The 24162-nt window shown below is 47.1% G+C and overlaps 5 protein-coding genes across 5 annotated transcripts; 3 read left to right on the top strand and 2 right to left on the bottom strand.

The window, feature by feature from the left end:
• Positions 1-9698: 9698 nt before the first annotated feature.
• Positions 9699-10013, bottom strand: E1B28_010700 (uncharacterized protein; the record flags this gene model as incomplete). Its single annotated transcript, XM_043155677.1, has 1 exon — positions 9699-10013. One exon carries the CDS (start codon positions 10011-10013, stop codon positions 9699-9701), a length of 315 nt encoding a protein of 104 aa, XP_043008150.1.
• A 1204-nt stretch (positions 10014-11217) lies between these two features.
• E1B28_010699 (uncharacterized protein) lies at positions 11218-11624 on the top strand (the record flags this gene model as incomplete). Its single annotated transcript, XM_043155676.1, has 2 exons — positions 11218-11548; positions 11605-11624. 2 exons carry the CDS (start codon positions 11218-11220, stop codon positions 11622-11624), a joined length of 351 nt encoding a protein of 116 aa, XP_043008149.1.
• A 603-nt stretch (positions 11625-12227) lies between these two features.
• Positions 12228-13421, top strand: E1B28_010698 (uncharacterized protein; the record flags this gene model as incomplete). The annotated part of the gene is made up of 1 exon (XM_043155675.1): positions 12228-13421. One exon carries the CDS (start codon positions 12228-12230, stop codon positions 13419-13421), a length of 1194 nt encoding a protein of 397 aa, XP_043008148.1.
• A 3149-nt stretch (positions 13422-16570) lies between these two features.
• E1B28_010697 (uncharacterized protein) lies at positions 16571-20144 on the bottom strand. The gene is made up of 9 exons (XM_043155674.1): positions 19924-20144; positions 19813-19869; positions 19720-19752; positions 19609-19657; positions 19358-19554; positions 19002-19293; positions 18458-18946; positions 17837-18399; positions 16571-17773 (listed from the first exon to the last, which is right to left on the bottom strand). The coding sequence occupies exons 1-9, from the start codon at positions 19939-19941 to the stop codon at positions 16778-16780; spliced, it is 2694 nt and encodes an 897-aa protein (XP_043008147.1). The 5' UTR covers positions 19942-20144; the 3' UTR covers positions 16571-16777.
• A 2819-nt stretch (positions 20145-22963) lies between these two features.
• E1B28_010696 (uncharacterized protein) lies at positions 22964-24120 on the top strand (the record flags this gene model as incomplete). The annotated part of the gene is made up of 4 exons (XM_043155673.1): positions 22964-23477; positions 23537-23665; positions 23724-23864; positions 23923-24120. Exons 1-4 carry the CDS (start codon positions 23325-23327, stop codon positions 24118-24120), a joined length of 621 nt encoding a protein of 206 aa, XP_043008146.1. The 5' UTR covers positions 22964-23324.
• Between the last annotated feature and the right edge of the window lie 42 nt (positions 24121-24162).

Below are 24162 nucleotides of genomic sequence, written 5' to 3'. Positions count from 1 at the left end.
ACTCTTTTTCACGGTGACGGATTGGTGACGGATACACAGTACACTCCACCGAGTAAATGCAGAACAAGGTCCCCTTGATCTAACATACCTGATATCGTACCGTACTCAGCTCCAATACAAGAATCGTAGTACATTTATAGTACGCATCTAGAGTACCGCTGTTGTGTCAACTATATTGCCACCGCCGGTATACCAGACCCCTCCGAGGTTTCATATGAGAATGGGTCGTGAGGAATGACCAAAGTGAATCTTTGAAAGTAGCTGTTGCTTTGCTTAAGCTCATAACCTTGGTGGTTTTACATGAACTTATATGCCCACCCTGTTTATCATCACGGTCTTGGAGCCCCAGAGTTGCGGCCTCAGCCGTGGGTGATGAGCCTTCAAAAAATCCGGTCCAGAGCAAAAATCTGACTGCTTACCTTCAGATATTCGCAGAACTCGTCCAGAATTCATCGTTTACCGTTTCGTCATGCGACTCGGACTCCCAGAAATGAAGGGGGACGCCGTAAGGTCCGTTAAGGAGGAATGTGCAGGGCGTTGCGGCGTCCTTGATGTCCTTGACCAATCTATTGCTCCGAAAAATCTAACAGGTGGTGCGACGAGTTCAGTTACATAGCCAATCAACGCTTGAAGGAAGACTTACCTATACCAATCTATGGGGCATATATATTTTTCCGTGATTCAGGTAAGTGACACTCACTTACCTGTCACTTACCTCAAGTTCAGTGACAAGTTCAGTGACAAGTCAGTGAAGGTAAGTGACAGGGCAGTGACAGGGCAGTGAAGGTAAGTGACAAGGCAGTGGAGGTAAGTGACGGGGCAGTGAAGATAGGTGACGGGGCAGTGAAGGTTAGTGACGGAGACAATGATAGTGGCGATGGTCACTATCGACGGTGGCTATGAAGCCACACAGCCACCGCCTTGCCACTGCCTAAAAACTGTACACCACCGAGCGTTGTTACTCGATGCTACCCTGAATGCTCCTCGGATGCTCCTTGGACGCTGTCGACCACTTCTAGAAATCTTTTTGAGCATTGTGAACCCGGTAATACGTAGACTATATACTGTCGAGTGGCCGTTGTTGACACACTTCCCACGATCATGGACTTGCCTGATATGGTAAAAGAACCGGCTATACCCGCGTTTTCCTCGATGACCACCGATAGTCAGTGCCATGGCCCTACTATAACATTGTGACTGGACCCACAAATTTCTTTTTCATTCCGGGCAGTGTATAAGGTTCACAATGTATAAATTCTCGCTTCAGTCTTCCTCTGAGTGCATACTTTTATCTCAGTTCCACAATCTTTTCATTACTGACTCTCTCTTACGAAATCAGAACATGAAGATATTTGACCGGCTGGTACGTCTCTGTACAAGAGCAGTCATTTGATGTACATCTAAACTTGATCTAGAAACGTGCATGGGATGTACTTAGAGGGTACGACCAACAGGACCATACCCAAGCTACGGCAGTTGAATCCAGAGTCAACACGAAGCACAAGAACCGCAAGACCAGTGCTTCTCGTTCTACTCCGGCACCCAGAAACACTGACTCTCTTGGTACGTTCCAATCACTGTAAAATCCGTAATAGTCTCAATTATTTTCAGAAGAGCGTCCCCGCAAGAAACAAAAGCATGCATATCCAACATTCTCCATCCGAGATCCCCCAGTTAATAAAAATCGTCGTCACTCTTCCTCCCGTCGTCCTGAATACCGTCAACCTTCACCTTCACTTCATGGAAACCGTCATCACTCACCTTCACCCTATCAGCACCGTCACCATACATCTTCTCACACACAACTCCTGCACAAACAACATTCTTCATCCTCATTCTCACTCTCACAAAATGATAATCAACATGATGACCATGCTTACCACCTCAAGCATGGAGAAGACAAAGATTTACGAGGTCGGAAATTGCCGGTAGATCACAAGAGAAAGAGACGTCATTTGCGCTTCCGTTCCGAGTCGCCCTCCTCTAGTTTCGACCTCAGCCGTGACTACGAGCATAGTTCTGAAGAATCACATGGACCTGGGCCACATCTTAAGTCCGAGTCTACATTTGAGAAACAGAATGGACACAAGGACCCAGATGAACACAAGTTGGAAAACGGGGCACCCTTTGACGTGGATCCGAAGGTATTCAAGGCTCAATGGAACGGCTATCCACAAGGCAACTTTACGGTACACTTGTCTTGGGACGAATTCAATACGGAGCTGGATGGGTTGAAAGTTGACTGGGCATACAATTCCTATGGTACTCACAAAGGTAAAACATCCATTATTGCTGATAATCCAGAACAGGGAAAGCGGACTTATCGGAGCTGTATTGGGAGCCTTCAGTGCGACAACCCAGATTGCCGTGTTGTTCTCCGTCCACGAACAAAGGCTAATGCTAGAGGGGAACAAATAGGCGAACGTTGCCCATGCAATGACCGTAACAAGCAGAAAGGGCAACCAACGGAGTACCGGCTCCACCTAGTCTCTTGTCCAAATATATCGAAAATGGTCAAGTGGAGGGACGGTGTTATTTATTGGAATGGTATCAGCCACAACCATGAGGCATTTCACCACAAAAAGCGACTCTCGCCTCTTGAACAAAAGCGCACTGAGGCCCTCTTAAGTGCCAACCCAACAGCCACCCCTGCTGCATTACGCTCTGGAAATACTGTCAGCGGGGAATCTCTCCTTGACATTAGCACCCGTTTTATTACAGAAAATGTTGCTCGAAACGAGGTTCGCAAGGTTCGGGGTCCCAAACCAGCCTCTGCTGATGAATTTATGGTCCGGTTCTCAGCCCTTCAACAAACCTACCCTAATTATGTGATTGCGGCACATCTTCTCAACGGAATTGTTGTAATTTCATGCCAGACACAATGGATGGCTGAGCGGTTCATCCAGTCAAATAGTGCAGTTGACGGGTTCTCAGGGTCAGTGACAGACGCTGCTCATGGGTGGTTTGCAGTAGCAACATCGCTACTCATTACAACATCGGTATTTAGTCCATCAATGCAGCGCTGGGTTCCAGCTCTCTACTCGTATAGCAATGGTGCAACTGCTATCCACTACGAGTTTCATTTTCTTGCTCTCATGAGGTCAGCGCGAAGCACAAAAGCAAGTCTCGGAGGAATTATTCAAGATACAGATTTTGACGGGGTAAGCATTTATTCAATAATTGTGATGTCCTCGAACTGATCTATCTCTAGACGGTAGACTACAGCCAGGCACAGCGTTTGGGTTTCTCAAATGCTTTCATACGCTTTCATATGGAGGATCCCAACAACACTCGCACAGAGGAAGAGCTACAAGCTGCTGCAACCCTTCGGCTACGTGGATGTTCCTATCACTTCCGTAGCCAGGTTACGCGTGTCAAGCGTATCTTGGCTATAGTACCTCACGATAACAGAACAGCCTTTGCAAAACTTGCGTATCGTCTACTGGATGCAAAGTCATACGAAGACTTCCAATGCCGTTCCAAAGCTCTCTGCTGCCGATTCCCAGGTGCTAAACCATGGGCTGAGTGGTGGACTCGCCGTGAAGTTGCACAGATGCTCATCTTAGGCACAGAAAATACCTCGGATTCACGTACGGCGCTTCATGACTCAACTAATCCTCAAGAAGCAGCTCACTTCAGCATGTACTCTCGACAAGGGAAGAACCATGAGCTCATCACTGGACTGGAGAAATGTTATACTATAGCAAAGGAGCATGAGAGAACATGGGATGGTGTGAAGAGTGAGTGGTTTTATATTCTGGTGTAAGCCTACTAACATTTAACCAGATGGGATACCTTTGTATTATGGAAAATCTCCGTTGCAAAGACGGCAGAAGCTGAAGGAAAAGATTAAACGTACTAAACGCAGCCGAAGCTCCACCACAATTCACAAACAAGCCAGAATTAATAAAGAGAAGGCTCGATCACATCGTCCACCAGACACAATTGATACTCTCATTCGTAAACGGCGTAAACCACACAGCAGAAAACTCTCATCACTTCAACTCAAGTCAATCACTTCCTTACGTTCTGCAGAATTTGATTCCGAACTTAATAAGTCAGAGTCCTCAGATCACAATACAGTAGATTCATCTCCACCTCCACCCAAAACTGTCACATTTGCTGAGCCTACGCTGCATTCCATAGACTCAAAGCCTCATCAACCTTACTCTCGCAAAACATCCGTTCACCGGGCCAATGCTACGATCATCTCGACGTCCTATCGGATGGAGACTGAGAGTGTTACGGGTGAATCGCAGCTGCTTGTTGGTTCAGGACTCAAACAGATACCTGGATATCCATGGAAAGATAACTCATGTTGGTTAGATTCGTCTCTGGAGTTACTTTTTTGGGCGGAAACACGGAGCTGGAATAAATTTTCCGCAATTTTCACTCCTTTTGAAGAGAGTCACGATCCACCTTCCCCTTTCGCACCTATTTTTGCATGCCTTGACCAGCGACGGCGACTTCTATTATCAAATACAACTCCAGAGGACATTTGCTCCACCCTTTTTGAGCAGAAAGTCAGGCTCCGGAAGCACATCATCGCTAATAAATGGACTATTTCCCAGTCCGAAACCGCTTTCGAGAATGATACTGGCTGGCTTACACAGGCATTTATTTCGTCACGCAACACTTCCATTGGGATCAAACTCAGTAATCATTTCGGCGTTAATACCATTGCATTCAAGTGGTGTACTGGTCCAGACTTTCCGACACCCAATAACGTGGACCAAGTGGATTGTGTTCAGTTTGCGCATAGCCAGGTTCATTCAGTTGATCGTTCTCATCCATTCCTCCGTCTCCTTTCATCCGATTATGATCCTTGCAATGGAAACTTTGAAACATATCTTCAACAGTGTACCACCGGATTTATTAATCATGCTAGACAGAAAGGAACAACACCATGTTGGAGGGCTCGAGATGGAACTACGTGGTGCCAGGGCTTCGCTACTACTGCCACTATCATTGTTTCACTTCCTGACACACTCATTGTTGAAGTCGAGCGGGGAGAAATGGAAAATGAATGGGCATTTCCTCACGTTATTCACCCGGTTGCAGGTACAGAGGCGCATCACATTGGCCTTGAATATGATATAGCTGGCCGCATCTTCTTCAACGGTGTTCATTTTACATCTCGATATGTTGCTACCATGGACACACCTAAACGAGCCAAGGGAGTCTTTTTTTATGATGGGCTTGGGACAAATGGCGGACCTGCAGGATATAGTGTCAAGGAATCGGGAGGTATTGTCAACAACCTCGGTGGCTGGAACATTCCGATGCCAACAAATTACAAGGCCTATCTGACAACAACGATCATCTACAAGCTTCGGGGTGGAGTGAAGGCTCAGCAGTGGTTTTGGAGTCATCAAAGAGCACTTCTAAAATCAGAACTAGGCATCATACTCAGCGCTTCATATCCAGAAGAAGCAGGCTCGCAACCTGTACTGGAGCGATCTGATTATTCAAATTTTCCATCAAAGGAGATGAACTGGCTACTGGCTGCTTCACGTAACCATGTCCGGTATCGCGAATACGTCCACAGTGATCTAACAGCTAAGCCTCTCATCCCGCATTCACGTAAAAATCCAGTTATTACGCTCAGTAACTTGGAAGGAGAATTGGCCACTGGATTTAATGCAGGTATGTTCTACTACAGGTGGACTCAATCCGTCGTTGAACTGACCTTAAACTCGACAGAAATAACTGACTCGGTCGATGAATTCCTGTTTGAGTCTGTAGGTCCTGAGCAGGGAAGAGAGTCACGGCCGCGGCCATCTCTTTCACAGCTGTTATCACCGGAATCACAGCATTCATTTGTATCAGCCACGGATATATCACCACCTGCTACTCCTTTACCTTTTGGCTGCCGGTGTGGTGAGGTGGGGGATGGAAACTACCAACCAATTATTCAGGACGCCATTCAGTGTGATTTATGCGGGAAATATTCACATGTTGCCTGTCAACCGGAGGGTAAGTATAACTCAACATCATCAATGGAGGAGTTCATTTGCCATGAATGTTCTGATGACGACGAGTGGGCAGATCTTAACCCGATGAAGAAAACGAAGTGAGTAGCTGTCGCTTCTCGAAATGAATGACTTGCACTCAATGGTTAATTTAATTACTAGCAATTATAACCTTGAGCCTCTCAAAGGGGTTCGGGATCGACTCAGGTGTGCTTCACGCACATATATTCCCGCCTTTCCCAGCCATTGACATTAACCTAGACCCGGTCAGATGGTGTTAGCAGCAGATGGTCTATTCTGGTACCCCGCACGACTGTTGCATCCTCATTCAAAATCCCAGTGGACAGTGAAATGGTACCGTCACAATCAAATTGGTGAAGGAGCTAAGCACACCCCGGGCACTCATGATGTTGTTCCAACAGCATGCGTTGTTGACGCGCTGTATGGAGATGTTGTCGGACGAAGGGGTATACGGGTGGGTGAATTATTCTGTATTGCATTGAATGTTACTCTGACTTGGTGACTTTCAGCTCGGAAGGTTCATTACGACGCGTGAATTGCAAGAGATGGACGATGAGAAGCATTTAATTATTGAAGATCCAACAAAGTCACTGCCATACACACCAGAAATTCATGCCGTTCTTCACCGACATCAAAGCCGATTCATGGACCTTATCTTCAAACGCTCAGAACTCAAGGTTGAGGCGTTCCCTGCACTCCAATATATGCGCAGCCAGCGAGTCAGGGTTGTGCCATTCACAGGGGGTTTCTCCATCGAGACTCGGTCTCAATTCATCAACTGGCTGCAATGTAACATTCCCGGAATAGAAAAAGTACCGGGTACCTGGATTGTCGATGGAGTCCTGCAAGACGCTCTGATGATTTATGTTGAGTTTCGGGACAAGGCCGAGTTTGAATCGCACAAGGAATGTCCCAAAGACGAATTGGACCGAAAAGAATATATTCGACAGAAGGCATGGGAAAGAGTCGTAGCATATACTGGCGCAGATGAAAGAGGGAATCGTGGAAAGAAAAGGAGAGTCGATGTTGATCGTGAGTCATTGGCTGTGCTGGAACGGAAGATGTTCGACAGATCAACGAACGCCGGACATGCTGGCAACTGTCAGTGGGGATTGGACATCGGTATCCATCAGGATAACTGGTTCCCATATATTCACTTTAGATTTGGAGATGAAGATCACACTCGTAACGATGATGAGGAGCTCAAGGTACATTTTACTGTGGAGGAATTAGGCAAAAACTCGATCCTGACTTCATTTTAAAGACAGGGCGACGTTTTGAAAAGGATCCATACACAATCAGGTGGAGGCAAGCAGAAAAGCTACGTAAAGAAGAGAAGAACAAGAAAGAATTAGAGCGGCCGCAAATAAAACCAAAGCGATTAAAAAAAAAAATTTGACTGTAGATTCTGGAGTTGATGACAATATTCTTTCGTATCAGTAATGTAACACCTCAGTTTTCCAATGGGGTCGCGGGTCCAACAAGAGGCGGAATATTCTACGGAAAACATAACATTGCAGGCTACTCGAATACACCTAAGTAGACTATTTATCAAATAAATTTGAGTCCCGCTGGCACTACCGTCCTCGATGTGCATGCTGTTGCCATGGTTTGCCGAAGTGACTGCCGGCTGGCATGAGCAAATAGGACCAAATAGTAATGCCTATCATCTCTCACACGTACCTTCTTCCAGGTATGTAGTATCAATCCGTCCAGTTTATCTTCTTCCTTGTCCATCAGAATCTCCGAAGATTTTCGTTGTAGCCCAGTATTGGTCAACCAAAGAACAAAATTTTACCTTGTTTTCACCTCAAGACAATTTGGGTGCCGTACTTGAATTTCAGTGATGGGGAAGTGAAGATGAGTGGGCAAGTAAGTGACGGGTGAGCGACAGTAAGCGACGAGTAAGTGTTGGTTCAGTGATGGGTAAGTGACGGTTCAGTGATGGGGAAGTGACGGCTCAGTGCTAGTAAGTGATGGGGAAGTGACGGGGAAGTGACAAGTAAGCGGCGGTTCAGTGACGGTAAGTGATGAGTAAGTGACAGTTCAGTGATGGGTAAGTGATGGGTAAGTGATGGGTGAGTGATGGGTGAGTGATGGGTAAGTGATGGGAAGTGACCGGCCAGTGACGGTAAGTGGTGCGTAAGTGACTAGTAAGTGACAATAAAATCCGGGCAAGTCACTTGGCAACATCGGACCGTCGAAGATTTCACGTATAACTGGTTGTAGGGTTGGCCTATTTGGCCGGTTTTCTTAGATCACTCGCAGTGAACATGACAAGGTATTTATAACCAAGTAAGTCCTTTTTACAAGTGAGAAGAAAGTAGATATTTATCTACAGGAAGCGACGGGGATTACATGCGGCTATAGGTAAATATAAACAAACATATGACGGATGGCGCCCTAAGGCATTCGGCACCATCGAGTTGGCATAGCCACTCTGCTTAATTAGGTAGGCGTTAACACTTCGTTCTTTACAGGATAGTGGTAGAACTTGGTAAGCAACGTTCTGGTTCCCGAAGGTTGCATTGTGTAGTTCCTCATACGTTCTCGGGACCTAGAACATTGATTAAAGGTACTTAGGTACATGGGATTGAATAGTGGTGGCTGTGAAGTTCAGTGACGCGCGAATGCGGTGGCCGTGAGGCTCAGTGATGCGCAAATGCAGTGGCTGTGAAGTTCAGTGATGGGTAAGTGATAGGTAAGTGATGGTTCAGTGAAAAATATACTGTCACTTACCGTCACTTACCCTATCACTTGAATTTGTTGTGGCCCCAATCTATGCGAGTTAGTGACCTCGCGCCACAAAGTTGACTCTGTGATCAGTCGACCCAACCTACTCGTGCGTTGAACTTGTTGCTGTTTACAGGTAGGGAGTATGAGTAATATACTCCAAGTCGGACCGTCAGATTACAAAAGCAGTCTCGGTCATAGAAATCAGATCTTGGGGAAGAAAAGTGGGAACCGATATCATAACGGATGGCCGAAAGAAGAATCCTGATGAGGCTGATACTACGTGACCCTCTTCATCCGATGCTTTGCCTCCCGTCTCGTTGCATAATGCCTCATCGGCTGTCGGACAGCTTGCCGGTTACTACCCTTGCATTGCACGGTCATGATACACAGCCCCTTCTCCCTCACGTAGCTTTAGCATGGAGGTCCCAGTGGATTTCAGGATGTCCACAGTTGGTCCACAGTCTGATCCGTGTAGAAAATTCAACCACCGCCGTAATACGATCAAGATGCACATTCGTACCATGCAATACACCTAGGAGAGTGGATAGCGTCTGAGGGAAGAAACGTAAAACACCATGTTGCTCAAGTTCAATTTCGGAGGATGCTAGATTCTAGACGCAAGGGAGTATGAGGCAGCGAAGATATGTGGGATAGGATAAGCTCGGAAACCCAAGAAACCTCAAAACCGAAATCTAAAGACTCAAGTTGGACATGCCATTCAATGATGTTTGAGAATACTTGAAGTGATGGCATCGAGGATATGAACCCAAAAGGTTTGGACAGCACCATGCATAGGTCTAGCTCTACGGAGATCAATCTGAACAATTAGGCGTATGAGGTATGCAAAAAAGTACAAATCAGCCTCATTGGAATACATTGAATTACACGAACTGAATGGCGCATGTGAAGAATAGCTACTGGAAAAGAAGAATGGTTATTACAAACGGAACCATAGCGGATCGCCAACAGTTATATAAGATCTACTTTCCTTGACAGGACGAAAACTGTGCTCGGTGAGCAAGCCCCAGACTGAAGAAAGGGTTCTTGACAGGGATCCGAAGCGCGATGGATCACGTGACTTTGGTTCAACTTCGTAGATCGCTTACATTGATGCGGCTGAGGGACGAGAGGAGCGGTGAGGCCTTGAGGTCTTCCTATATGACGGTCATAGAAGGAGAGGATCTGATGATGAGCAAGTCGCTTGTCGCCTTTAAAGGAGAGAAAGACAGCGCACCTATTAACCATAACACTTCCTTGAACGAAATCCGAACCCGACATGGCCATGGCACACTCCAGAAATGATGTGTATCCCTGAAGAAGCAGACACAGTCAACATGGGACATGAATGAGGGGAAAAGAAAGTAACGAGTGCTCAAGCGCTCAGTTTGCAAATCAAAAGGCTCTCTCATTCGGCTCTCTGCGGTTACTCATAGGAAACACAGCAAGAGTTGGGCCATCGAGTAAAGTGCTTGTTTTCGTTCTTTGCGCGGAAAAAAGACAACGGAGAAGGGAGTACCTTAGCGTGAAGCCAGCTCCCAGCCCCAAGTGGAATGAAAATCCCAACTTTTCGGCATGTTGTAGTTCATCGCATTCGTGTGGCTTCGGCGTTCTGAGAGAATCTGAGGCACGAGGCGTATATTGAAGTTGCTATCGAAATGCAAAAGAAAATTCGAGCGGTGAACGGAGGCGTAACAAACAATCCTGCGGAGATCTACTTACCAACCTTTATCTGCAGACTCAATCTAGATCCCATTTGACCGGTACGATTATTTCACGGAAGGATGCCTATGGTCTCAAATTCCATCTCCATAACCCACTGAACGAATGAAAACTGGTTTACGTTGATCATCTTCGGTTGACGAGAGGGAGAGAGAGGGAGACTTGTGGCTGTGCCATCCGGTTGATTTCCATAAACGCCCATCCTCTATCACCCACGGAAATCCCCCTTCCCCGCTTTTCAAATGCGAACCTTCCCACTTCCACAGTGCACGGTCATCCCCTACCAAGCAGATTGCCTAGTTGATTTTTGAAGGCGGAAATGGGACAAGGAGATTGTGATTACCTCGATTTAGTCATCATATCCTTGTTGACTCCAATTCCGCCTCTTGAGCGCACATTGCTCTTGATGCCGAATTCGAAAAACATTCATGTTCAATGCAGGCTCCTTTTTCATATCACCAACCAACAACTCTGGAACTTCATATGCAGTAAAGTGACCGCCCATGCCATGGTATATCAATGGCGTTGACAGATTGTGATAAGATTGTGGCTGTGTGATAACTTGTTGAACCGTGAACGTTCCAGACTTTTCTTTGAACACTCACTAGCACTGGCACCCCACGCACCTTCTCCTTGCCCTTCGTAACGGTTGCCCTCCACAGTCCACACCCTCATGTTTCGAGAATCTGAATAACTCTCATTGTCATTCTCTCAATGAACATCCCAGAATTTGCGATGACAGCGGGCCCTTCGATGCTCGAAGTGCAAAATGATGGTAGTCACTCTTGCTCATTACTCAGCATTTAGTTCTCCTTTGCGGCCTGGAACTTCAACGTCCGAAATTCAAAGAAATGCTTGGATACGAGTGCTCTTCTCACAAGCACACCTCGGTTCCACTTCCATTCAAGCCGAGATTCAAGCCTTCACTTGTATTATCTGTATCCACCGTTTGGTATCCACCACGCAGGTACAACAGGCTTCGTCGGCCTTGCGTCAACTCCGAACACTTGCTACGTTGAGAGAAGGAGTTTGTGGATGTGGATTTGTGGAAGGGAAGGCGAGTGACATTCTGCGTTGGCACCTATGGTATCGGAGTTTGTGTGAGTCTTCACTCGTGAATCTGCTTCGCTGCGCCTGAATATTATTCAATACTCAGCAGCACGGGAACGACTCTAATTTCCATTCAATTCCCCCTCAGCGAACGCACCCTTGAATGATGGCAGAACCTACTGACGGATCTCAACTGTCACTCGATACTCTGATACGCCCCCCATCATAACATTCATATACATCAACTCCACACTCGTCTCATACCTCTTTTGAACACCGAAAGGTAGTCTCGATAATGTGCTGTAACATTCGTCTCAATTGGCTCATGGGTGACCGCTTGTTTCTCGCCATGTGACGGTCCGCGGAGATGATTTCCGAATCCTCAACGTTCAGTTGTCCCCTTATCGACAACCGTGTCATCTGCCCTCCATTTAAATAAATCATAAATCTGATGGTCGTTGTGGTCAACATTCAAAAAACGTCTCTCACCAATCCATCTATCCACTTTCACTGTCAGCTGCGAGGCTGTGCCTCACTGGCTCGCATAAGTCTTATGTTGCGACCAAGCTTCCCTAGGAGAGCCTTCATTGGGCGCCCCTTCATTCGTTCAGGCAGTGCCTTGCGCCCGTATACCGAGCTCACAGCTCAGGATCTGCACACATATATTCTATCATCCACAGTCATCTCGTTCTACTCTTTCCTTTTCCTCCCCTTCTTCACTGTGTGCCAATGTTAGATTCAAGGAATTCACATTCATCAACTCCTTCAACCTCCTTAGTGGTCGGTATCATCCTAATCGTGCTCTCCGTCCTTATCGCATTCGGGATCGTGATATTCATCATTCAGCGTCGAAGAAAACGTTATGAGCATCTCTTTCGACAAAACCAACTGCCACATCGGCACGAGACTGATGACACGCTGAGATTTGTAGAACCGCGGAGAAGAGAGGGGAGTCTTCGGGTTGATGGAGATGAAGAGTGGGGAACACTGGAAACCAATGTTAACGCTATGGAGGAGGTTCATCGACCCTCAAGAGCGATTGCCGCCGTCGCACCGTCGTCGCCTTCCTCACCGTTATTAGCACCACCTGTACCTGCAAAAAACAGTCACACGCACCGTATCCATGGCAACATCGAACCCGAAGACGAGGAAGGCGGGGAAGAATATGACCCTCTGGTCTATTACAGCGACATACCTCCCACGCCTCGTCAAGTAAAGGACGAATTACGCGGCAGGTACGATAAAGACGAAAATGAAGATGACCACATAACTTCCCTTTTACCCTCCAACTCCGTCCCCCAGCTGGAACCAGAACGTCTGCCGATCCTCGACGATCATCCACCACCTCCACCACCTCCACCCACTGATGTATCCATAAAGGGTGAACTAGCTGCCCGAAACGCAGCCCTCGTGATTCCTCCTCCGCCTCCTCCTCCTCTTCATTCTCCTCCTCCTCCAACCGACAAAGATACTACACTGCCCGCTTCCACACCAGCTTACTCTCAAACACCAACGGCTGTTACTCCACAACCCGAACAGACAGAACCTTCGTCCCGTCGTGCCCTTCCACCTCCGCCCATACCCCCACAACCTCCAACCAAAAACGGAAACGAAGACGGAGATGCCCATCTTCATCGGACAGCCACGGAGGTTGTCTCAACGCTTCTTAAATACCGAGCTGTGAATGGTAGACAATTTATCGACCGTGCCACTGGTGGGAAGGGTAGGACTGGTACGCTTGAAAGTGTGGAACATATTGAGAGGTCGGGGTCGATTGTTAGCTATTCGAAGAGAGGGGGAGGAGGGAAAGTTGGTGAAGGGAATGGGAGTGGGAGAAGTGTGCGGTTCGTTTCAGGTCCACGACCTCCATTACCGCCTTTACCTCCTATACCCACCCAAGGACGAGATGCGAGTCGTTTTTGAAGGGAGAGGGACACCGACTATTGTTACGTCGAGGTCTCGAAGGAAAAGAAGTCCACAATGTACGTTTTGACATTGGATAAGATCGTCCTTTTCGACAGAACTTTCAGGCGTAAACGATAATGAATTTGACTATGTATACTTATGTTTCGGCGGACCTTCCAATCTTCGTAAATCGAGACCAATATATTCAACTACAGCGCTTTGAATAAAGATGATATTCGTCCAAAAAATTAAAGGAAATATGTATCATGGTTTCCCGTGGGGATGGCCCCTAGAGAGTGTGTGATCTGGCTATATCTTTGTACATGGCTGGACCTCAGTCTGTTTCTCCAGTATCTCAGATTCTATTTCCTTACTCCTGCTTTACCTAAGGGTGTGTACTTGGTTTCTTTTACTTCATTACCTGCCAAATTCTTGCTTCTCACCATTTAGTTGATTTACATTATCCTCCACACCATGATACACTTTAATGCATACTATCATGGGCAGTAATGAACCCAGGTGGCCATGTAGCAGCGAGTAAGTAATTTTCGGAGTATTTTACACCCAAATCATTTTGAGCCCTCACTGCCATAAGAAAAGGCCTTGAGCTAAGTTTGACATCAGTCTCAGATTACAGATCATTAACCAGTATAACTTGCTCTAAAATACATCTGATTTTGCTTAATTTGGGCCGACGAAAAACCAATCCACGAAATTGAAGTGTCATTGTTTAATTAAATTGCTGTATCCTTTGGACAGACGGAGAAAACCGATTTCACATACGCAACCAACTAACCCCAAAGGGTGAAATTTCCAGCCCTATAAGTATAACATGTATATATGTACACATGCGGTACGTTTACTGATGGTTTCTAAGCCAAACACAATGTTTTTCTCAGTGCTTTCCGTCGTTTGAATCTGCTGTTTTACTTATCTGATCGGGTTGGACGGGAATTATTCCCATGCAGCATCTCGATGGATTTTTTAACTTGTTCGACGGTTGTAGGGCGGTGGACTGTAATAACTTACTTACAAGGCGCACTTGTCGGCCAATCAACCGGCAATCACCCGCTGGCACACGGCGTAAGCCGTTTGGCGGCACTGATTGAGTCCCATCGATGACGCATCGATGACGAGTTGGCTACGGGCCAAACGGTTATCGCCTTCCCGGACGTGACTGTGGCTAAGCTCAAGCGCCCATAAAGACTCCTTCCAATTCATTTGTTTCCACAGATCGTATGAAGCTAGGCTCAAACTCCCGGGTAGAAACTCGGAAAAGTGATACATAGCTTTTGCTTTTCTTCATCACTATATATAACGAGTCTGATGACTCCCTCCTTCTTTCCCCGCTTGCACGACGTTTGTGGTTCAGCTAGACATGATCTCCCCAAAACCATTCTCATTCAGATCGATCCTTTATTCGTTCGTTTTCTTTTATATCATCGACTCAGGACCTCCTCTGGTTAGCGCTTTCGACATAACTGCCCCAAAACAAGTAGATGTCAACCAACCAACGGATTTTGGTTGGCGGTGGTTTACGGGGGATCCTGTGTTCCTCGCCGTCTCAATATTTGAACAAGGTTCGGACAATAAGGTTGGAGAGAACCAATTCTTCAATATGACTGGAAATTTTCCGAATAATGGGACGTTGTCATTCACCATTGATCGACCCGGGTGGCTAAGCCTGATTCTTCATTTCCCCCTTTACGACTGACTCTGCGCCCATAGGAATTTCCAAGTCGTAGCGCACACCTATCAGAGAGATGGAGGAGGGTAAGAATGCTCAGTAATATCAGCCACTTTCTAAGCTTATTCCATCATCTGGGATCCAGGCGGGCCAGGTACACATCTGTCGTCGCGAGTTCGAGCGTTTTCACAGCAATCTCTTCAACAAATTCAACCACCTCCAATTCCAGGTGCGAAAATTCAACAGTCCGTACAGCCGTGACTAAGAACCAGCACTGGCTCACAGTAACGCCTCCTCGAGAGCCTCACCAGGAGCAATAGTTGGAATTGTGCTGGGATGCATAGTAGCTATGCTTCTCGCCGCAGTGGCTTTGGTCCTCTTCCGGCGTCGTCACCAACGGATGTCCCTGTCGAAATCCGCGGTCCGTGATCAAAGTCTCGAACCCTTCATGCTACGACTCGAAGACGCTCCCAATATCCACTGAGAAAAGCGTGAGATGACACCTTCACCTGGAGATTCACCACCTGCAGCGCCGACACCAACTTCACGTTCTGGTCTATCCAGGCGAACGTCTTCGACTGCTGTAGGCCAGGTAATCCAGCGAGTTATAGAAGATAAGTAGTGGACTCGGACTGTGGATGCCTAAATTGGAGACCTTCATCACCGCCACCTGCCAGTCCCACGACCGCACACTCAAATATAGACTCGCGAAGCTTCATTGAACGGCCTCCGAGTTGACATTCATGATGCGAGTCGGTAGACCGTAGTTCTGCATGTTTTCAGAGGTATTCGGACAGGGTCGGACGCCGCACAGTGAATTCGAGATTCCGGCCCGGATGTATGTATTCTTAGTATGCTTCAATATACTTAGACTCTCAGACTTAACTTTGACTTAACTTGTAATAGCGTTAACTACCACTTTGTCAGAACTATACCCACCCCTTCTTGAGCAAGGACTGTGCAGGGGCAACCTCGGTGTGCACGTACTGAGACCGAAATTGAATGAAGCTCCACTTGGGTGTACAGTAGTATTCCGATTGAAATCCTTGAACTCAAAATTAGACTCTGAACCTTGAAATACCTTAGCACGTACGACTTCGTCTAGCGAATGTTTTGTTTGACAGAAGCCTACAGAACGACTATAATGCCCGCTAAACTTAGGCTAATGAGTCGGTGCCATATAAATTTTGTGAGTATGTGAGCTTAAAGAATTAGAGGCCCGATTAACAGTACAAACAAGTCCGTAACCTCGCTCATGGCAGTGACAGTATAGAAACTTGCTGATAGAGGGAGGGGAAGTATTCCATCATTCCGATCTGATGTTGGTTGCGTCTTGGTTGCGTCAATTCTTTGAGCTTGTTCGAAATGACTCAGTCTCCTGTAGCGTAGTTTTAGCTTCTATCATATTTTATCCGCATAAATCCGACAAATTACAAGCACACTGCACTCGCATAAAGGTAAATAGAATTTCATGGAAGCAGTGCGACTAAAAAATACAGTGACTGTAAATAATACAAGTCAGCAGCTACATAATGTAGACTCGTCGAGAGATTCTACACTAAAAATAGTACCAACCAGTTGCTGTTTATAGAGGAATATGAAAGTATCAAAGAAATTTTACGTAAAATAACTTCCCAACCACCTGTAATGTAAGAAGTCTCGAACATAGATCGAAACGTTTTTCACCCTAATCTGCCCTTTCCGGAGGCGGAGTACCGGGGACACTCGAATCTCCATTAACCCCAGGCGACCCAAAGTGGAACACAGAAGAATATCTCGGTGTACTCGTCCCGCTCCCTCTTCCATTCGCCGTAATAGCATCCTCTCGGAATCTCACGGACCTAGAGGGGGACAATTCACGATGAGGATGATGTGGTCTCGCATAATGTTGTGCGTATAAAGCGTGTATTCCGTCCAGATGATGGTGGTGTTGGTTACGTGGCAGATTGGGAGATGGAACAGGCTCATGTCGAACGTTCGTGGGTCTATACGAGCGGTCTCTCGTATCATGATGATCATCCTCGTCTAGAGCTTGAGCTTGAGCCTCTGAGAGCGACTGCGTGTAAGACGTAGATGCATCGGTAGTGTGTCTCCTGCGAGGAAGCCTTCTCGCCCGCCGACCTTTGATCGAAGACGAAGGGGTTAAAGAAGATCTGCCACCAACGCCTACGCGACTCCGACGATCCAAGTCATCGGCGATCTGTGTCTGCGCTGAAGACAAAGAGTAGGCAGACAAACCCAAGTCCTGGTCGGTAACTCCTCCACTTCGATCAGAAGCCCAGCCATCTTCTTCATCGTCCTCGTATCTATCCTTTCGGCTCGCAACCGTTGGGTGGTGGACAGTAGGAGCGGTATTGGCTGTTGCTGTTGCTGTCACCGCAGCGCTGCCTCGATCGAGATTCAGCGGCTCCGTAGTCGTAGGCTTTGGTGGTGGCACGTTCGAGGGGTCCTCCTCCGAAATTAAGGGTGTACTGCTACCCGAAACGTCAGGCTGGGTGCCAAAAGACGTTCCGGTTTCATCCTTGCGATTCACGCCGTGACCTTCCTCTCCGACAGCCTCGACCAAGTGCTTCAGTTTCGAGAGATAAGCATGTAGGTGTTCGCGTGCGTGCGCATGAGGCCATCGGAAATGGCAGGTTTCAGCGTGTGGAGATCCATAGTTTCTTATCACTTCGACTTCGACCTGAGCAAAAAAAATACGCCTTTCAGTCGGTAGTACACGATAGCGGAGATTCGCATTACTAACCTCTTTACCGGGCCCTGCCCGACGTTCAATAACCTTATGCGGTCCTTCAAGCCATTCAGTAATGCTCGGGTTCTCCTCTCTCCCTTCCTCCGGATCAGTGATCCTGAGTAGATCTCTATCTCCATCACTCGTCTCCCTCATCGACTCGCTACCCTTCGAGTTTCGTGAATCCGTCTTCTCAAGCAGGGTATACCGTTGGTCTATCCCTTCCATTCCACTTTCCAAGTCCCGGCTACGAACTCGTCGAAGATCGGGATCACGATTGATAATGACCTCTTCCGGATGCTTGATTAGAGTAGCATGGTTAGTCCAATCAGGGAGTTGGTTCGCGCCGAGGGTGGTATGCCGTGACCAAGTACGAGTCACTGTGTGAATCCTTCGACTGAGGGAGAACGAAGGGATAGAAAGACCGTGAATCAGAATAGAACAAAGCACCATAAACGCTGTAATAGGTTGAATAGATCGTTGGAGAAAATCAAGTTGAGCTTGTGAAGATTGCGACGATGCAGTTTCGGCCTCATGCCTGAGGGTATCAGCCGCAAGGGTTGAAATAAACACTGCACCTGTCAACTTCATTGAGCGGCCATGTTCAGTCAACAAAAAAGCTTAAACAACACCTACCGATCCCCATAGGTCCAAAATGACCACTGAACAACGCCTCTCTAAACGTCTTCACGTCAGGGATCCACTTGTAAAGCGCCAACATGACAGGAAGTCTTCGGAACAACAACACCAACATCGCAATCAAAATCAACCTCCACACGGTCAACGTCAATTCTGCATCTTGAAAAGAACTAAAGGGCATCCATGCGCCCACGAAAACAAACGCAGCGATGTTAAACAGCAAATCGATAACAGACGAGAATACCGCTTCTTCTGTTTGACGGTTGAAAAACCCATCCCATGCGAAAGCAGCTCCGCAAGAGAAAGCAGCGAGTAGATCATCCGTCCCGAGGAGGGTACAGACTCCGATGGTAAATAGAGCCATGGAGATATACTGCGCCACGTATGATTGTCGGTCGATAAGTTCCCGCCGTTGGCAGTATTTCATTAGACACCGAGAGGTGAAGCCGATAGTGGCACCAATGGCGACCCCCATGATAACTTGATCTGTGATAAAAAAATAATTAGTTTAGTTTGAGATTATGAAGTTTAATCAACGTACATAGCCAGAGGATGAGCAACCAATCACGAACGGCGGACCCGGTGTTACGATCGAGAATGAGGTAAAGGGCGACGTAGAGGAATGGAAAGGCTGCTCCGTCGTTACATCCGGATTCAGCTGCGAGGAGATTTCGGATATGAGCGGGAACATGTTTGCTGGCATATTTACCGCCGACGACCGCTTGTGCAAGGATGGGGTCGGTTGGTGTGAGGCATGCGGCGACCGCGAGGGACGATAGGAAGTTGAGTCCGGGGACGAGGGCAAAGATGAACCCTGCTGAGACGAACCATCCCTAAACGATTTTGACCTTCAGCACCGAGATCCACGTACGAATGAGTATGATCTTGCAAACGTACCCAAGTCATGACCGGCCCTAGAAGAAAGAACAGGCTCTTCCAATGTCGTAACATATACGCCTTTGGAAGCTCAACTCCAATTGCAAAAACACCGATGGCCAACACCACTCGTGTAATTTCTAGCGTAATCGTGTTCGACATTGCCTCATCTCCTCCGCCCCATCCTCTTGGGTTGAAAATGTTGGCGCCATATGGCCCTATAAGACCCAACTGTCAACCAAAATTACGTAGTCCGCGTGTATTTTACGCACCAATAATAATCCCAAAAGCAAATGCCCAACAAGCTTCTCCAATATACAGCTGAAAATGACGAATTAACGCTTTACAATCTAAACTCGTCTACACCTAGAATAAAACCGCACCTTCTCCCGAAGGAAGAGTGAAAACATCCCGAACTATATATAGTGGTCATGTGAGCTTCAATCCCCAAGGTAAAGAACGTGGGTGGCACTTACCACAACGATGAATCCACCCAGACAGGCATAGGTAATGTGAGGAGTACTGATTTCGAACTGAGGAAGAGGCTGTAAGAATACGCCCAATAGGAGTAGTAGCCAAAAGCATACAGGAGAGAACTCGGCCATGTTGCGGCACCTTCAATTAAAAGAGCCTTGTCGAATGGCGAAAATTGCGCAAGTCAAGGGTCGTTGATGGCGGGTGAAAAAATTTGGGAAATAGCCTCCGTGCCGGGAATGCCCAAACACTCTAGTCGTTGTCGAAGTCGTTGTCGTCGCTGGTCGTAGAGAAAAGAAGAAAAACGAAGAAAACAAAGGTGGGAGGAATGGGGGGGAAAAGATGCGTATTACCCAATCCGAGTGCCCCTAGGGTTATATATGCAGGACTTTTGATCGGTTTACTTACCGAGCCTACGGGACTTTCGTCAATACGAAAATGAAGCTTTGCCGCTCTCTGCCTCGTGTTTACAATGTTCGTACTCGATCCTTGCTGCGTTGGCTCGATGAACAACCTCCACAGCTTCTCGTTGTATCCATCCGCCGGACATGTCCCAGTCATTAATCGTTGAGGATCACTCGAGCTCTCTTTCTTCACTAAAGGGACCGGGGGTGCGTCCTGTAGAGTCTACAAGGGGAAAGGTACACGTGTGTGTCAGTGTATTGCGAACCTGACTTCCTTAGTAAAGGCTCATCAGTCATTCTGATGAAGTTCCCTCTGCGGTTCTACTCTGGTACACTTTCGTTTGAAAATTCGTCTCTTCGAAGCACGATAAGCACCGAGCATTTCCTGGAATGTGTAGTGTTATCATCGACTTGATCGAGAGATAATCGGATCTGGCCCAGAGTAGCGAACGTTTTCAGGAGTACGCGAAACATCCCCAGTTAGTAGACCCAGGTTCGAAGTTACGAACATTCAATGATTGAGTACCTTCAACGTAAACTCCGCACGCATCTCATTCGCTGTCTAACCGACGTCCCCGAATACGTCTGGGGAGAGGAAGATGAGCGAGAGGATCACTTTGAAACTCCATTACCCGCTACAGTTCAGGTTCCTGTACGACGTAGTCGAGGTTGAAGCAAAGTATAGTGAATAGCCCAGAGTTCACTTGAATAGCACATGTCGTAAATACTCGGGATTACGATGGGTAGGCTTCGGAGACGGATCTTGACGGCCTTAGGCTTCAACGAACCTTCTTTGCGTCCTGTGCAATACCAATCAGACAGGTACGCAAACGGCAACCATGGCATAGCGAATAGAAAGATTTCCTTCCCAGCTTCATATTCCTAGGCTCGACGAGAGAGGAATCGAGCTGCAGAACTAGGACAAAAGTTTGGATCAACTTACGTCGTATGGGAACCAAATTAGAAAGCGAATTAGAGTCGGAACTGTTGAAGGTTTGGTGTCCATAAACGTAAAGCTACTGCAAATGCTTGTAAAAGGGTTAGAAGCTAGCCATCATTAGCCCCAAATCTTTTCAATTGCGTTAATTTCGTACCCTCCCGCTCTTTGCCATGAACTTCTACAACACCTCTCGGACTCGCGTCTAAACAAGTTTCGGCCGTAGAGGATCACGCTCTTCCGCGCTAAGGCGAGCTGGTCAGTTCATTCCGTACTCTCCGCTACGAACCGAAATAAGCTCAAACTTAGTTTGATAGTCAACTGAGATAAATCCATTGTGTGGCTGAACTCCTTTCGTGGGGCCATGAAATCCTAATTTTAATAATTGATCATTCAATAACCGAGAGTCGGGAAAAAATAGTGAAGCAGACACCCACATCGAAACCTTATTTCAGATGCCTCTTGGAGGCTGTTTCAACAGCCGCGAATGAACCAGTTAGTACTAGAAAGCCGGATAATGAAGAACCGCTTATCGTGGCGCTCACTTACTGAAGAGCGCTAGTCCGCTCTCAGTAATCCACGCGACGACTTCTGATGCAGTGGCGCCTCGAGAACGATAGCCAGAGAACGGGAAGAAAGGAATTCTTGCCTTGATGCCTTCTTTGATCGTGGCGTTTATTTTGTGAAGTCTGAAATAATTCGTTCCAACGCGTTCTACACGGAGAAAGAAAAGAATCTAGAAAGAGCCTTCCCGACAGATGACCTCAAAACATCTAGATAGTTTCTGCCACTACCCGCGGTAAGGATGAGGTCCTTGTAGCCACCTTTGGAACCCATGAGGAGATTTTGAGGAAACATTTCGTAGTCGAACACCGGGGCATAATCGAATTCACCTGCTGGTATCAGTGCAGAGCTGTCAGAAAGAGCAAACGAAAGTAATCGAGGAACACAACGCCAGTGGCTGTTGGTCGAATCGATTACTTACTTTCAAACCGAACTCGATGGAATCTTTGTAAGATCCCAAAGCTCAGCAGAATTCGGTAAATGGCCGATAGTACTTCCGCAACCATTCAGAAATTACCCCCCCGACGGGAAGGAATCTCCGGCCAACGATCGGCACTTCTTGGAAGTCGCCATTTTGCGTGTTCCAACGAATTCGGTTACGGTATGCATATGATGGGGCTATATGGAACATCAAATATCCAGGATTATTATTTGAACCGTAATGAGATCGTACACACGGTCGTGGCTTTGAAAGCCTCCAGAGTTGCACAATTTTAGAAACCCGAAGCGTAACCGGGACAATTGAGAGCGATAACTGATGGAACTTGATAACGGGATGCTTGATTTGAGTGAACAAGCGAAAAAATCGGCAGTGGATCGAATGTCTGGAGGCGTACTAAGTACTGTTAATGAGGGAATGACAATGAGTGAGGCCGATCTTTTACATAGATCACTGAGGTAGGAATCCGGGAAGAAGGGCACAAGCTCACTTAATCCGTGAATATTGAATTTCCAGGCTGATTCAAGGCACCAACCAAGGCTTCGGAGAGGTTGCTGAGGTGTTCAATAAAGCGGCTGAAAGACGCGTACCTGGAGATTATGGACGACCTAAGTGTCCTGAAAGAGAGGGAAAGAGAAGAAACGTTTCACCCGCGTGACCTCATAGCCCGTAAGAAAACGTGACCACCGGCCCTTTGGCTGAATAAGGTCCCGGTCGCCTAATCGCCGATACTGCCGTTACGTTGATCATTCAGGTGGTAAAATTTTGTACATAAACCCTTGTTCGCTCCTACCTCACACCCCCTCTCCCAATCGCAGTCGAAAACAAAATTTGCCCAATCTCATGTTTATAACCTGAACGATTTACTGATCCAAGCAGTCTTGTGCACATAATATCTCGTCTGGGCGGGTATATGAACCGTATCCAACGTAGCACTCGTCGAAGATGGTTCCAACAAAGCCCCTTTGAGTCGTTCTCGGAAGATGGAATACCCCTTGTCAAGGTCTACACGAACCTACTCGGATTCACTTACGAATAAGCAAACGGCTCCTGCTGTCATATTCGCATACAGAATGCTCCGCACTACCAGCAGTTCAAGCGCTTTGATATATAACCTTCCAGGATCCCTGTAATAAATCCTGCCAGGCTCGAGCTCAATTCGTTCCAGAGATGTCTACTTCCATGTCTACGGCCTCATCTTCATCTCCTACAAAAACCGAGAGCTCAAATCTACAGGATCCTCGGCTGATTTCTGTATCCGAACTGGACAAGGTTTTCGATATTCAGAATGATTTTCGGGCGATTAGGGATTCAATACACACGGTGCGCAGCGTTTGGAATCTCCCTGACGCCGACTAACCACTCTTTCCACCACTGGCAAGATCGACTCTTTCATGGTCACTGAACCAGAAAACAGTCATCGGCCCGCGCCTGCTAGACGGTTGTTCTATTGGAAGATGGATTTTTATGTTTTACCCGTCCTTGGAATGATGCTGGCATTGGTCGCCCTCGTGCGTTCTCTCATTCTGGTTTCTTCCCCGGAGTTATGTTAATCACTTCCATCGAAAGGATCAAACGACCTTCAGAGCTTTTCGACTCTCAGGCATCGAAGACAAACTATCATTGAGCGACAAGCAATACAAGATGTCCTTGACTTTGACCTACATCCCATTTGTTGTCTCACCGTATCCCTTGAACCTGATGCTTCGGGTACGTGGACTTCGCTTTATAGAGCCTCACTACTCACGCTCACCCCTAAAAACTACAGAGATTGGGACCGAACTATGTTCTTCCCGGGATAATTGTCCTATGTGGTGTCATAATACTCTCGACAGGTTTCGTCAAATCTTACGAAGCACTTCTCGCATGTCGTTTCCTCCTCGGTCTCTTCGAAGGCGGCCTCCTTCCCGGCATAGCTATCCATCTGACCTCTCTATATCCCCGGCACAAGTTGGCATTCAGGTAAAGTCAATCGCTTGTTCCAGTTCAAGTTCCCCAACCCTGCTTC

The sequence above is a fragment of the Marasmius oreades genome, chromosome 6 (genome assembly GCF_018924745.1).
Source record: "Marasmius oreades isolate 03SP1 chromosome 6, whole genome shotgun sequence".
In the NCBI taxonomy this organism is placed as follows: Eukaryota; Fungi; Basidiomycota; class Agaricomycetes; order Agaricales; family Marasmiaceae; genus Marasmius; species Marasmius oreades.
Note: the sequence above shows the minus strand (reverse complement) of the source record. Positions and strands in the feature narration are given on the sequence as shown.

Coding starts and splice junctions, on each gene's coding strand:
- E1B28_010697 (XM_043155674.1), bottom strand. Junction 19,555..19,608: donor TGCTTTTGGGATTATTATTG/GTGCGTAAAATA, acceptor TGGGTCTTATAG/GGCCATATGGCGCCAACATT. Junction 18,947..19,001: donor GTTGCTCATCCTCTGGCTAT/GTACGTTGATTA, acceptor TTTTTATCACAG/ATCAAGTTATCATGGGGGTC.